Source organism: Crinia signifera, chromosome 3, assembly GCF_055691185.1.
Source record: "Crinia signifera chromosome 3, ASM5569118v1, whole genome shotgun sequence".
Taxonomy (NCBI): domain Eukaryota; kingdom Metazoa; phylum Chordata; class Amphibia; order Anura; family Myobatrachidae; genus Crinia; species Crinia signifera.
Window position 1 is genome coordinate 51,502,205 of NC_139219.1, and position 13,458 is coordinate 51,515,662.

The 13,458-nt window shown below is 43.1% G+C and overlaps 1 protein-coding gene across 1 annotated transcript in view; it reads left to right on the plus strand.

Moving 5' to 3' along the window:
* The window catches only part of WDPCP (WD repeat containing planar cell polarity effector), a 315,876-nt gene extending 303,621 nt beyond the window's left edge, over positions 1-12,255 (plus strand). The window contains exons 17-18 of the mRNA XM_083175791.1: positions 6,826-6,848; positions 12,085-12,255. Of these exons, the coding sequence (XP_083031917.1) occupies positions 6,826-6,848; positions 12,085-12,135 (74 nt within the window). The 3' untranslated portion in view covers positions 12,136-12,255. The remainder of the gene's footprint in view (positions 1-6,825; positions 6,849-12,084) is intronic.
* The last annotated feature ends 1,203 nt before the right edge of the window (positions 12,256-13,458 follow it).

Genomic DNA, 13,458 nt, shown 5'->3' on the forward strand with positions numbered 1-13,458 from the left:
CATTACTGCCTCACAGCACTGAGGTCATGGGTTCCATTCCCACCATGGTTCTAACTGTACGGAGTTTGTATATTCTCCCCGTGCTTGCGTGGGTTTCCTCCGGGTACTCCTGTTTCCGCCCACAATCCAAAAATATACTGGTAGGTCAATTGGCTCCCAACATAAAAACAAAAACCTAGAATGTCCGTGTGTGTGTGCGCATGTGGTAGGGAATATAGATTGTAAGCTCCACTGGGACAGGGACTGATGTGAATGTTCAAATATTCTCTGTAAAGCGCTGCGGAATATGTGTGCGCTATATAAGAAACTGTTAATAAATAAATAATAAATATATGCAAACAACCACAGCGAGTGCCTTCTGCAAATTTTTCGGTACTTATGTAATATCTGGGCTCCCGTTTTTCTTATAAGACCACGTCCGCTCGCCACGCTTCCGGCACGGTGGCTCGCTGCGCTCGCCACACTATATAAAATCAACTCCATGCGTAGTTGGATAGTAGGGGTATGAAAAAATGGGGTGCATTTAACATGGGAGCCCAGATAATACATAAGTACCCATTTTTCATTCGCCGGGGTGCTCATTACCAGAGTGATACGCAGGGGTCGTTCCGACAAGACCACAAAGTGTTTCATGGGCGTGCCCACCGAAACGGTGAGTGCACCCATGGAAACGCTGGACAGGCCCATTAGAATGCAGGCATGCCCTTGCCTGCTCATTGTGGGCCGATGACATCACATGAAATTAGCGTCCGTGACTATTCTGGCTATCAGTATGCACGAAAAAAATAAGTATAGACTTTTATCTGCAAAGGGTGGAAAAATAATTTGATGGTGAGAGCGACCATAGTGAGCGGGGGGGGGGGGGGTGCATGCGTTGGGGGGGGGTGCCATTTACCTGCTATCTAGGCAGCGAATATACGCACCTTAGCGAGCAGGTCTGTATGTATGATAAGGGGTTGTGGCAGTCAAGTTTGTTAGTTAATATAAGGGTCTGTGTTTTATAGTCAAGGTGGCTACTGAGAGAGAATGATTTTGTGAATGTGCTTGAATGATGGGATTGGGTGAAATAGACTGGGAGCTTTCTTTTGGAAAACAGGTATCAAAATGGCTGGTACAAGGTTGGATATTAGCCATCAGTGGTCTAATGTTAATGGTGAACATCACCGGTGGAGGCCCGAAGGTGCAGAGTTAAGCCATTGATGACTCAATAATCAATGTGTCTAATGGATGGTTTACCCCGCAGCTCATAACAGCGCCAGGCTGATTCAATGAGCGGGATAAACCCGTGTGTTGGTCGCTGAAGTTGTAATTTTCCTCACAGCAAGACAAAAGGCATTATCAGGGTTTATCAAGCTGTGAATCCCACTGAGTCCATTGATATCCCGGTTTATGTGGAATCAATGAGTTTTTTTATGTCATAATAAACAAATGAAGGTAGAATGAATGGGTTGCCTGTGGGGATTCATAGTATGATGTTAGATGTTGTGGCCCTTGTCATGGGTGTGATATAGGGTTCCGACAGTTGGGACCCCGACAGTCATTAGCCCGAAGTCGGGATCCCGACTGGCCGGACTCAGACAGCATGGCGAGCGCAACAAAGCCCCTTGTGGGTTCGCTGCGCTCGCCACGCTGCGGGCACGGTGGCTCGCTACGCTCGCCACCTATTATATATTTATGGGGGTCATGGACCCCCTCGAGGGAGAATAGCCGGTGGCCGTCGGGAACCCGTCTGTCGGTGTTTTAACAGTCAGGATCCCGACGTCAGGTAAATGACTGTCGGGATCTCGACTGGCACCCCCTTGTCATGTATGTGCTTTGATTTATGTTTAGAAATGAGAATGTTAGTAAGTAGGTTAAAGAGGGAGAGGTTGTGTTCTTATATAAGAAAGGAGAGGAAACGTTTACAGCATTTAGAGCCCAATACATTTTTTTAAATCATATTATTGTATATTTTATACAGCTGTGTTGGCAGACAGAATATGAAAGTTGAGGATTAAGTTGCACGTGTCAGGATGGATGCCTTGTATGAAATTATGTACTTTTCTTATTATTATCATTATTTTCATTAGTAAATTTATTTTAACATCTTGAATGTTTTTATGTAATGGCTTATTTCCCTAAGTTACATGTCCTGCTGCCTTGACCTCTGCTTGTTCCCGATTCCTTCCATTCACATTTATTACAAGTTAGGTTACCTTCTGTATAAATCAAGAACAACCATCAGACACTGGTTTCCTGACTTTCTACTGTAGGGAGCCAGAGTTTCGACTTAACCATAGTTTTTATTTTGGCTAGACCATGTAGAACCAGAACCAATATATCTGTGCCCGCGCCGGGGTCAACTGTGCAGCTGCACAAGTACAGTTGTATTATCACCCTAGAATGGAAGTGGCTGCAATTAACATTTACAATGATGTAGATACAAAGCTTCCAAATATTTTTGGATTTTGGGGATATACTACAGTATAAGCAAGCAGTAGTTTACTGCTGCTAAAAAGGTTTGCGAGGGACTGTCCTATTAGCCCTGATGTCGGTGTCTTTATCCCTGATACCGGCACTTTTCTGGTATTATGCTTTGCATGTCTCAGACATGGAAGTACAAACCCCTATATGCAGCCACTGGAGCCACCATAACACATGGTATTCGAAACTTAACCTGTAACCCATGTGTTTTGGTGCAATCATGGGTCCATTTTAAGCCAATAAAAACAGCATCTAATTGGATACCACGATAATGACCATCGGTCATAAATTGCGATACCAAGCCATGGTTATTGGTATAAATGCATGGGGGATAGCCCCCTAAATGTCAAATGAACTTTATATTTAATGTTGTCTTATTCAAATCTAAAAACCTCAGAACCAGACAATAGTCTGCACTCCAGAACATTACTATGTTAAGTTTGTTGACTACATGTATATGCTCAATAAATGTCACAATTAGTATCACTGTTGAAATTAGTAAATTGTAAAGGTGACCTTATATTCTTTCTGGAGTCATCTCGACTGTTTGATGCTTGCGATGAAATGCATGGGCCTATGACTCCATCCTCTTTCCCGTAGGATCCCATTGGCATGTCTACTGTCCAGTTTTCTTTGGTCAAGAGCCAGTTTCCATTGCTGATAAATCCTGATTTCCGTGCTATCATTACATGCCAGATTTTAATACATCAGCTTTTACAATGTTCATATGGAATTAACCTGGCTAAATGCTACTCATGCTTACAAGTAAATATATGGGATAAGCTAGTCAAGCTATAGCAAGACTAAATGTGGTGGTCATATTATGTTTTTAATTTAAATGACATAATATATATTAATGCATATGGCTCAAAACCCCACATCAGGTGTGGCCAAACCTGTCCTCAAGATCTACCAACGGTGCATGTTTTCCAGGCAACCTGTGGATCTATAGTAGGAATGAATGCAGCATGTTTTAAAATGTGACAGTTAGTAATGACTACAGCTGTGCACCAGCTGGGTAACCTGGAAAATGTGGACCGTTGGTAGATCTTGAGGACCGGTTTGGCCACCCCTGCCCCACATAATGTATATAAAGGTTAAAGTAAATTACTTCTCATAATCTCATTGGTATTACAGACTCCTCCAGTTACTGTAGTTTTATTGTTTTGATTACTGCTTGGAGAATAACCTCTCTACAATGACATAATAGGTTTTTGTAACAATTTCAGACACCGGGGCATAACTAGAACTTTGTGCGCCCCATACCAAAATCTTACAATTGCCTCCCCCACTACATTGCTGTCACTGCAATTCCTCTTTTTGGCACGTACACACCTTGTGAGCCCATCCGCAGCCGACCCGACAGGGCACCAGTATCGGCAAGTGTATACACGCTTGCTAATGTTATAGGTTGCGAGTTCTGCAGCATGGCACCTGTCAACGATATGCTCCTTCATCTGCACATTTACAGATGACGGGCAGGTTGTTAACGACCCTCAGGAGGTTGCATTGCTCGTTTCTAGTGTTGTCCCTTATTGAGTGTTTTTTTGGTTACATATCAGGAAATTCGCATGGATTGATGCAACACCTCCCACATTAAAGTTATTCCAAGATAAACTTTTCCATGTTTTCCATATGGATTGAAGCTATTCTGGAAGATGAAAAATGTGTAGCCAAGTTCATTGAAACATGAAAGTTACATTACATTATGGGGAAAATTTACCAAGATGGGAGTTCTATTTCACATGGGTTGTTGCAATGGACAACAAATCAGAATCGACTTTTTTATTTAGCACCTTCTAGAATATAATAGAGAAAGCTGATTGGTTGCCCGTGGCAACATCCCATGTGAAATAGAACTCCCATCTTAGTAAATTTCCACCTATGACTTTGAGTTTAGACATCTGTCGTAAAATCCATGACTCTATGAAACAAACTCAATGGTACATTTGAAGGGTAGTTTCTGGGGACCTCTCAAGTAGAGATAGACTCCTAGTCCTTACTCATCAGGGTTATGAATGTCTTCTTGGTCCCGTCACCTTGCTCCTGCTCCACTAATTGAAAACTGCATATAGAGTTATAGATAGAAAAAAATTCTTGGAGAAGCTATGTGTGATATGTCAACGTTCTTGACTTAGGCTTGATGGCATAATGGAAATGTTACAAATATAATGTATACATCCTGTATTTTCTTCTGTGTATCTATAATGTTATAATGTTTGCGTAGTTTGGGGTCTCTCTGCGCTTGACTCGGGGCATGACTCCTATCTTCAAAGGTTCAGACTGGAGCAGCTGCATTCATTTTTGTGGTCTTATGCGGCAGACAGCTAGGAAGCAGAACCTGCCCAATGTCAGGAGCAGATCATCGGGGATGCAATACACACACCCCCCCCATAGTTATTACAAGGTGCACTTATTACAGCACTGTCAATAGCTGAGAGCAGGGGGGGGGGATATGGCGCGACAAGGAACGTTTTGTTCCTCAAGGGAAGTAATGGGACCAAGCACTGGGGTGATCCACTTTGCGTGGCACAATTAGGAAGTAATTGAATGTCTGGGAGACAGACAATAATAGTATGTTGCCAGCCCCAATAGTGCCAATGTCTTTTTATTTCATACCTATTAACCAACTGCGCATGTTGTCTGTCCGCCCAAAACCCCATTTTTTACGTACACAGAATGATATGACTTAGAAAATGGGGAGTCTACACTTTCAAACATTTAGGGGGGTATTCAATCCCGGGTCACTACTGTCGATCTGTCCCGACAGCCGTGACCCTTGCCTGTTTTCGTTTTGCTCGTCAGCATATCGCCAGGCAGGATTCAATGTCCCACCTGCCGATCGGTGACAAGGAGGTATGTCCGCATAAGCAGCCATGGATTGTCGAGATTTGGCCGTGATCGCGCCAATTCACGGCCGTAAACAACAAATTTGGCCCAACAGCTTTAAAAGTCGGGCCCGTTCTGTCAATCTTCAAATTTCCCCCATCAGAAATAGCAGCGGGGATTGAAAACCCCCATCATTGTCTGTTGATTACAAATTATCCTACATAAGTAGGATAATATGTCTGTCAGGATGCCAAAGTTATTCCAGAAATATATAAGGAGCATGGTAATCCTTTATAGTTTGTTTGCCCAATTATGTATTTTTAGTAAATAAATAAAAATATCCAGATATCGCTCCACCTGCTGGAACATTTGAAAACTATCATGCATTAACCGGTAGATGTTTTGTTTCATCAGTTACATGCCTTCTCCACCTATTTGTTTGATTTAGTTTTTTCTGAGATCTTTACAATGCTTAAAGAAAATCCCACAAAAAGTGGTTGTTACATATTTCATCTAATTAAAAGACCTGCAGGTATTTAGAAAGGTTTGGTAACGCCATATTTCCAACTGTTATGTCCAACTTTCTTTGTCCAATTTTTTTTTTACTTATTTCTAAAAACTTTTGTGCTTTCTTGATATACAAAGCAATGGGATTTCTGATGGTATTTCTTCTTCTGGGGGGACAAAACATGTTTTGCTACTTCAGAAAAATAAAACTGATATTGAAGTCATCACATTTATACTAGAGATGTGCAGGTTTGGTTTTGCTCGGATTTACTTGATTCTCAAATCGGGATCTTATTGGCTATCGGCTGCCACATGTTTTGGATAACCAATAAGATCCGGATTTGAGAATCAAGTAAATCCAAGCAAAATCAAGCCCGAACTATTAATATTACCTATTGCATCTGATTTAGTTTTATTAATTTATCTCTGGAAAAAAAAAACATTTTGTGCTTTGAGCGGGATTAATAATATATACCTGAGTTTAGTTCGCTAAAATGCAAAGTAATAATAGATGGATGGTATGTGTGCAAAACGTGATAACTGCACCTGGCAATACAATATGGCTACATCAGCTGCAAAACCTGCAAAATTTGCAGCTAACTCTAAATAATAATTGCCGACATTGGCAAGTCCTTCTCCAGGAGTGGGCAGTCAAAGTGGGCGGGTTGGAGCTAGTTGTAGCTCTGTTACATCATATATATACTGCAAGTTGTGGCCGTAGCTCTAGTAGTATTTCTATATTAAAGTCATTAGTCATGATGTTAGGCACAGGCTGGAGCAAGGTAGTTTTCTGGCCAACTGGAAACTCCCCTTGCCTATGAGTGTGTGCTTTTGATTGGCTGGCCACTGCTTCCTCACTCGCATATTATTCTGTACGAACATAATATCTAGTATATGTAGAACCATTTAAATATAAAGGTCATTAAATCTAATAACTGATTCACAGTTTTTTACCATAAGTTTTAACGCATACTTAATGTAACATGGTATAAATACTAATTTAATGTTTTACTATTTCCGTTCTAGGTGAAGAGAATTCAACATCAGAGGTATGTCCATTTTCATGTGAATGATCATTTGCATGCTGTAGTTGTAAGGATCTCATGACACAGAAGTCTTTGAATATCTTGCTGTAAATCAGGCTGAAAACATGAGACAAGGATCTCCAAAGTAGTGTTTTTTATGTTGCTACATCTGAAATACAGCAGTATCTTCAGGATATAAATGATTGGTTCGTTCGATGGGTGTGGTATGGGGTTCCGACAGTCATTAGCCCGACGTCGGGATCCCGACTGCCCGGACTCAGACAGCATGGCGAGCGCAACAAAGCCCCTTGCGGGTATTCTATTCTCCCACCTATGGGGGTCGTGGACCCCCATAAGGGAAAATAGCGGGTGGCCATCGGTCACCCGGCTATCTGCGTTTTGACAGCCGGGATCCCGACATCGGGTAAATGACTGTCGGGATCCCGACTGTCGGGACCGCGTCCGGCACACTCAGTCGATAGTGTTTGTTTTTAGGAAACTGCTAAAATACCTCTGTGGAATAAAATGATCTACATTAAGAAAGTGCTCACTTAAATAGGGATGGAGCAGCCTGTACTGTTGACATAGAAGGCTTGAGGTTTTAAACTGGAGACTGGGTAAGTTAATAGCAGCATACAAGAAATAGGGGACAGAAGGGACAAAATCAGGAGCAATAGAGGAGGATCTAGAAAAGGTGATAAGGAAGTACGAAATAGTAAAGGAAAAAATATCATATGTATGGTAGGAAATGCCAAACAAAATAGGGAAATCATGACTGGGAAACTAATTTTTGTAAGTCTCAATTAGTAAGTTTTATTTATATGGCACACTTTTTCCAACACGACTCAAGGCGCTTTAGACATCAAAACCAGGGCCGTATTAAGGGAGGACTCAGGGGGTCGGTAGCCCTGGCACCCCCTCTATCTAGGGGTCAGCATGTATTTTTTTTTTTATTATTTTTTTTTTATTATTTTTTTTTTGTAGCTAAAGGTTTTGTGCCTGGGAGTGGGGTAGTGCTGCAGCTCCACCCATCTGCCAATGTGACAATGATTAATGGTGCTGAGAATCGGGAGCCAAGGCACGCAGTGCATTACTAGGAGTTGACTAAATCCCATGAGACTTTGCACAAGAGGTCAGAGGCTGAGAGACTTGTGCTGAGCTCTAATTAGTCGAGCTCATCACATGCTTCACAGGCCCATGGAGGTTTTTAATCAGAGGAAGCGCTATACCTGTGAGGTCTCCTACAGAGTAAGAGGCACGGACACACAAATACAGGCTTTTCATCTGGTGTATATATATATATATCAACACCCCCACCCCCTGCAGTTACCCAATGACCAAGCTTATAGTGCCTTTACTGTGACTTTTGACAGTGTAACATTCTCCTCTGTAGTCGGCTGCCAGTAATGACAAGTGGGAGGGGGCCCCCTGTCTAAAGTGACCCGCCCCCCCCAGGCTTAATTCGACCCTGATCAAAACAATGCACCTTATACATAGGATTTGGGTAGTACAGCAATAGATAAGTCACACAGACATAAAATAAAGCCTTGAGAGCACAGTAGGCACAGTGCAGTGTTGGTGCAGGCATTTTGGATAATAACATCCACGAGTTGTGTATTCCACCCTGACAAGGTACCAGGTGAGGCAGCTATCTTGGGCACACTGCGTAGGATTACCCTGGGTGGAATTTCTTACCCCTAGAAGAAATAAAACATTTTTTGGAATTCTGTGGGTCCAGAAGATGTGGGCTGTGGTGCTGGCTCCTACACAATAATAGGAGCCAGGTGCTGCACATAGTGTTACAGTGCAGCATCTGGCTTCTCTCACTGAGCAGAAGCTGACATCTTGGTGTCACTTACCAAGGGAGCTACTGTTTCTGTTGTAATGTTATCTTGTCCTGTGTAAATTAAGGGGGGGGGGGGAGTGTTGCATAGTTTTTCAAACAGGAGCATTTTCTGCTGTAAAAAGCAGCATGCAAGTTCCACAGCTGGATATTATTACCCCTGCACATGTCACACAATCTGATAAATTGCTGCTGAAAAATGGTTAAGATACTTTGTCAAGTCTTTCAGGTAGTGTTTGTTCCCCTGTGCTCTGTAATATTAAACGGTGAAAAGATCAAGTGTCACATTGCCTTGAAGTAGAAAGGAAACAAGAGGAACACTTGGTGTTGAATGTGCAGAGGGACAGATTAATAGAAATTGTGCTGGTTAAAAATTCAATTAGCATAAACAAAATAGCCAAGAGGTCACACAATGCTGCTCTGATAAGGTAATATTTCAGTCACCTCTGTGTTCGACAAATTGGAGGAGAATCTTATTTACTGAGGTCCCAAAGAAGAGGTGCAGTTCTAGAGAAGTTCTGGTAATAAGGTAGTAGTAGTAGTAGTACGTTTATTTATAAGGCGCCGCAAAGTGTCCGCAGCGCCGTACATAGCAAACAAAACAAAAAAATTACAAGGTAACGTACAGGGTGTGTTGTAAGATACAGTATAAATAGGGGTATAGCTGGTAGAACTAAAATCAGCATCAGTTCAGAAGTAGGTGTCAAAATTGTCAAGGAGACTGAAGATGAAGTAGAGGAAGGGAAGAACAGGACAGGAGCACTAGTGAGGTAAAGAGGTAGGGTGAGTACGTGAGGAAGGAGGGCCCTACTCATAAGAGTTAACATACTAAAAATAGGTGGGTGGACGAACGAAATACAATAGGATAAGTAGGAACGGAGGGGAACGGAGGCAGGATAGGAGGATCAAAAGAGGTTAGGAGGAGGGATAGGCTAGTCGAAAAAAGTGGGTTTTGAGGGAGCGCTTGAAGGAGGTAAGGGAATCAGATAGCCTGATGGGTGGCGGGAGGTTATTCCAGTGCAGGGGGGCAGCGCGAGAGAAGTCTTGGACACGGGAGTGGGAGGAGGTGATTAGGTGAGAGGTCAGTCGGCGGTCAGCGATGGATCGAAGAGGACGGGAGGGAGTGTGGATAGAGATCAGTGAAGAGAGGTAGGGAGCTGTGGAGGAGGAGAGAGCCTTGTAGGTGGTGGTGAGGAGTTTAAAGAGAACTCGGAAAGGAATGGGGAGCCAGTGAAGAGATAAACAGAGGGGGGAGGCGGAGGTAGAGCGGCAGGAGAGGAAGATGAGCCTAGCAGCAGCGTTAAGAATGGATTGGAGAGGTGCGAGGCGGGTGAGAGGTAGCCCAGAGAGAAGGATGTTGCAGTAGTCAAGGCGGGAGATGACAAGAGAGTGAATGAGAATTTTGGTCGCGTCAGTGGAGAGGAATGGTCTGATGCGTGAAATGTTGCGTAGGTGAAAGCGGCAAGACTGTGAGAGAGCACGAATGTGGGGGGTGAAAGAGAGGGAGGAGTCAATGATGACACCGAGGCAGCGCGTTTGGTCGGTGGACGTGATCTCGGTTTCACCAATGCTGATGGAGATAAGGTAGAGAGTTTGTACATGACTTCGTAATGAGCGTCTGTAGGCTAGGGTAAATAGAGATTATTTTTCTATGTTAATATTTATGTAACTATTAGGGGTATTTAATTGAGTCAATTAGTCGAAAAAACAGCACTTTTAGCCATTTTTAGGTTGAATTTACATTTGACATATTCAGTTAAACATGATTTTTTTGAATAGTTGCATACCTCCCAACAGTCCCGATTTTATCGGGACAGTCCCGATTGTCAGGGCCTGTCCCGCTGTCCACCCCGCGGGCGGCAGTGTCCCGTGGTGTGGGGGGGCTGTTGGGAGTCCCCCCGTCAGATGCTAAGCAGCGGGGAATAAACGCTGTGCCCGCTGTTCCAGGGGGCTGGGGGCATGCCCCCATAGCGGCAAAATGGGGGCGTGGCCTCGCGGGGAGCCGCGAGTATAGGCCACGCCCCCAAATTGGGCCACTCCCCCAAAAATTTCGGGACGCCTTCGGCGCGCAGCAGCAGCAGAGTCCCGCCTGCTTGCCGGCCAAAGTTGGGAGGTATGTAGTTGTAATACCCGGCACGGTACAAAAACACATGGGTTGCCAAATTACTCCACGTGTTTTTGACGATAATTGTGTTCGTTTTCAACTCTTTTTTTTTTTGTTATATTTTGTCAATGTGGTTTCGACTTTAAAAAAGGTGAAACTGCATCAGCGAGAAATTACTAAAATTTGAATACTAAAGTCCTTTCTTTTTCCACAAAGAATTTATGTGAGGACAGTCTTTTTTTGAGACTCTAAGGCCTTGATGGCTAAACTTGATACTCCAGCTGCTGTTGAACTACACATCTCAGCATGCTCTGCATCAGATTTAGCATGGCCAAATAGCAAAACTGAAGCAGAGCATGCTGGGATGTGTAGTTCAACAACAGCAGGAGTGTCAAGGTTAGCCATCAAGGCTCTAAGGGGTACATTTACTAAGATGGGAGTTCTATTGAAGATGTAATGAAGCCCATAGCAACCAATCAGATTCTACTTCTCATTTATTTAGCACCTTCGGGAAGATAATAGATAGTATCTGATTGGTTGCTATGGGCAACAACTCATCTTCAATAGAACTCCTATCTTGGTAAATGTACCCCTTACAAACCCGATTATCTCTTCATTTGCTCCTGGTTTATATTTGTATGTAATAATAATACTTATATGTAATATAATGTGTGTGCGTATATATATATACAGGTCGAGTATCCTGTATCCGGGCATCCATTATCCGAATTATTCCAAAAACCGTGGTTTTTGGAATCATTCGAATAATTTTATTTTTTTTCCTAACCCTCTTTTCAAACTTACCAACTCCCAGGGCGTCCACAGCAGGCCTCCGGCATCTTCTCCAGGGTCTCCAGCGGTCCCAGGAATGCATTGCGCGAGTGTGCGCGCACGCCGGTGACGTCACCGGTGCGCGCGCACACCCGCGCAATGCATTCCTGGGACCGCTGGAGACCCAGAGAAGATGCCGGAGGCCTGCTGTGGACGCCCGGGGACTGTGTGGATGCTGAGGGACCACCGGACACCATCAGGGGACAGGTAAGTATGGCAAAAAAAATGTATTCCAAAAACCGAAAAATTCCCCTATCCGGAATGCTCGTGGTCCCGAGCATTTCGAATAGGGGATACTCAACCTGTATGTATATATATATATATATATATATATATATATATATATATATATATATATATATATATATACACACACACACACACAACAGTGGTTCTGCCTTTAATAATATTTCTGTATCTGCTTATTGTGTTCCTGTGCTCCCGTGTACCTCTACATTAGACGTGTGTGCTTGTTTTTTTAGGTGGCGGTTGGCAGTGGCTCCCTGAAAGTTGTGCACTTTGGCCTGGTGTGAACAGAACAAGATATCGTCTTCAATAATCATTTATTTTGTCAAATTTTTCACTGCGCTTTTCTTGGTGTAAATTTACAGCAAATTCATATATATTTTGTAATTAAACATTTGTAAATTTTACATCTGGTTTACTGTTATTCCTTTTGTTCTGTATTGATCGAGGGCGCAGGACTCACAGTGGAAGTAGCCATTGTGGGTTGGATAAATATTCATGTGTTACAGTCTGATGGTTTGCTTGGAATCAGTGACCACACTGAGGTATGAAGGAATTATGTTCACCAAGAGTTAACACATTTATTATGTAATTCCTCCTTTTGTAATTTCATGTGTGGTTGAAAAGGTCTATTTTACAGTGTTTTATATTCCCCGATTAGTGTTCATTCTAGCACCCGCCATCTTTAAAAACCCATGCCGTTCCTGTTCCCTGCCTGGGGTGTCGCTGTCTGCTGTGGTGTTTGCATATCAGTGCTGATATACAGACCACACTGTGCTAGAAGCATTACAGCAGACAGCGACACCCCAGGCAGGGAAGAGGAACTGCATGGGTTTTCAAAGATGGCGGGTGCTAGAATGAACACTAATGATTAACTGCTGAAAGTTTTTTGTACTTTCAGCAGTATTGGTTTCTGTTCTGCATATGGGGATAACTGAGCACTGAATCCTAGTCAGTTGCACTGTGTTGGTTTTGAGGAATCCCATACATATATATATATATATATATATAATATATATATCAAAGAAGAAGTAGTGGTACTAGCGCCGATAGGACACCTCCCTCAAAGAACTTTTATTCACAGTAGTTGTACTGTTTGTAGTGTTCACACCTCCAGGGCCGCCAAGAGAAATCCTGGGCCCCGGTACAACAACTTCCTGGGGCCCCCACGGACAGAGATCCCCGCACAGTCTGCGGACCCGGTGTTACGCCACTGCTTCCAAGGTGGATACACGTACAAAAATTGACACTGTAATGTCTATTAGACATGTCACACACCCATTACATATTATACCACATGCCATAATGCTCATTACACGTTATGCCACACACCGTAATGCTCATTGCATATTAAGAAGTTAACATGCTCTACCAGGGGTTAACATGCTCTGCCAGGGGTTAACATTCTGTGCCAGGGATTAACCTGTCTGCCCTGATTTACATGCTCTGCCAGGGGTTAACATGCTCTGCCAGGGGTTACATGCTCTTTGCAAAGGATTTACACATACCCTTCAACATGGCCCATTTCATTAGGTACAAAATGTTCTGTTCCTGGACTTCCCTGCCAGTGGCAATTACAGATGTGAGCCTGCAGCACAGTCCAATATTCA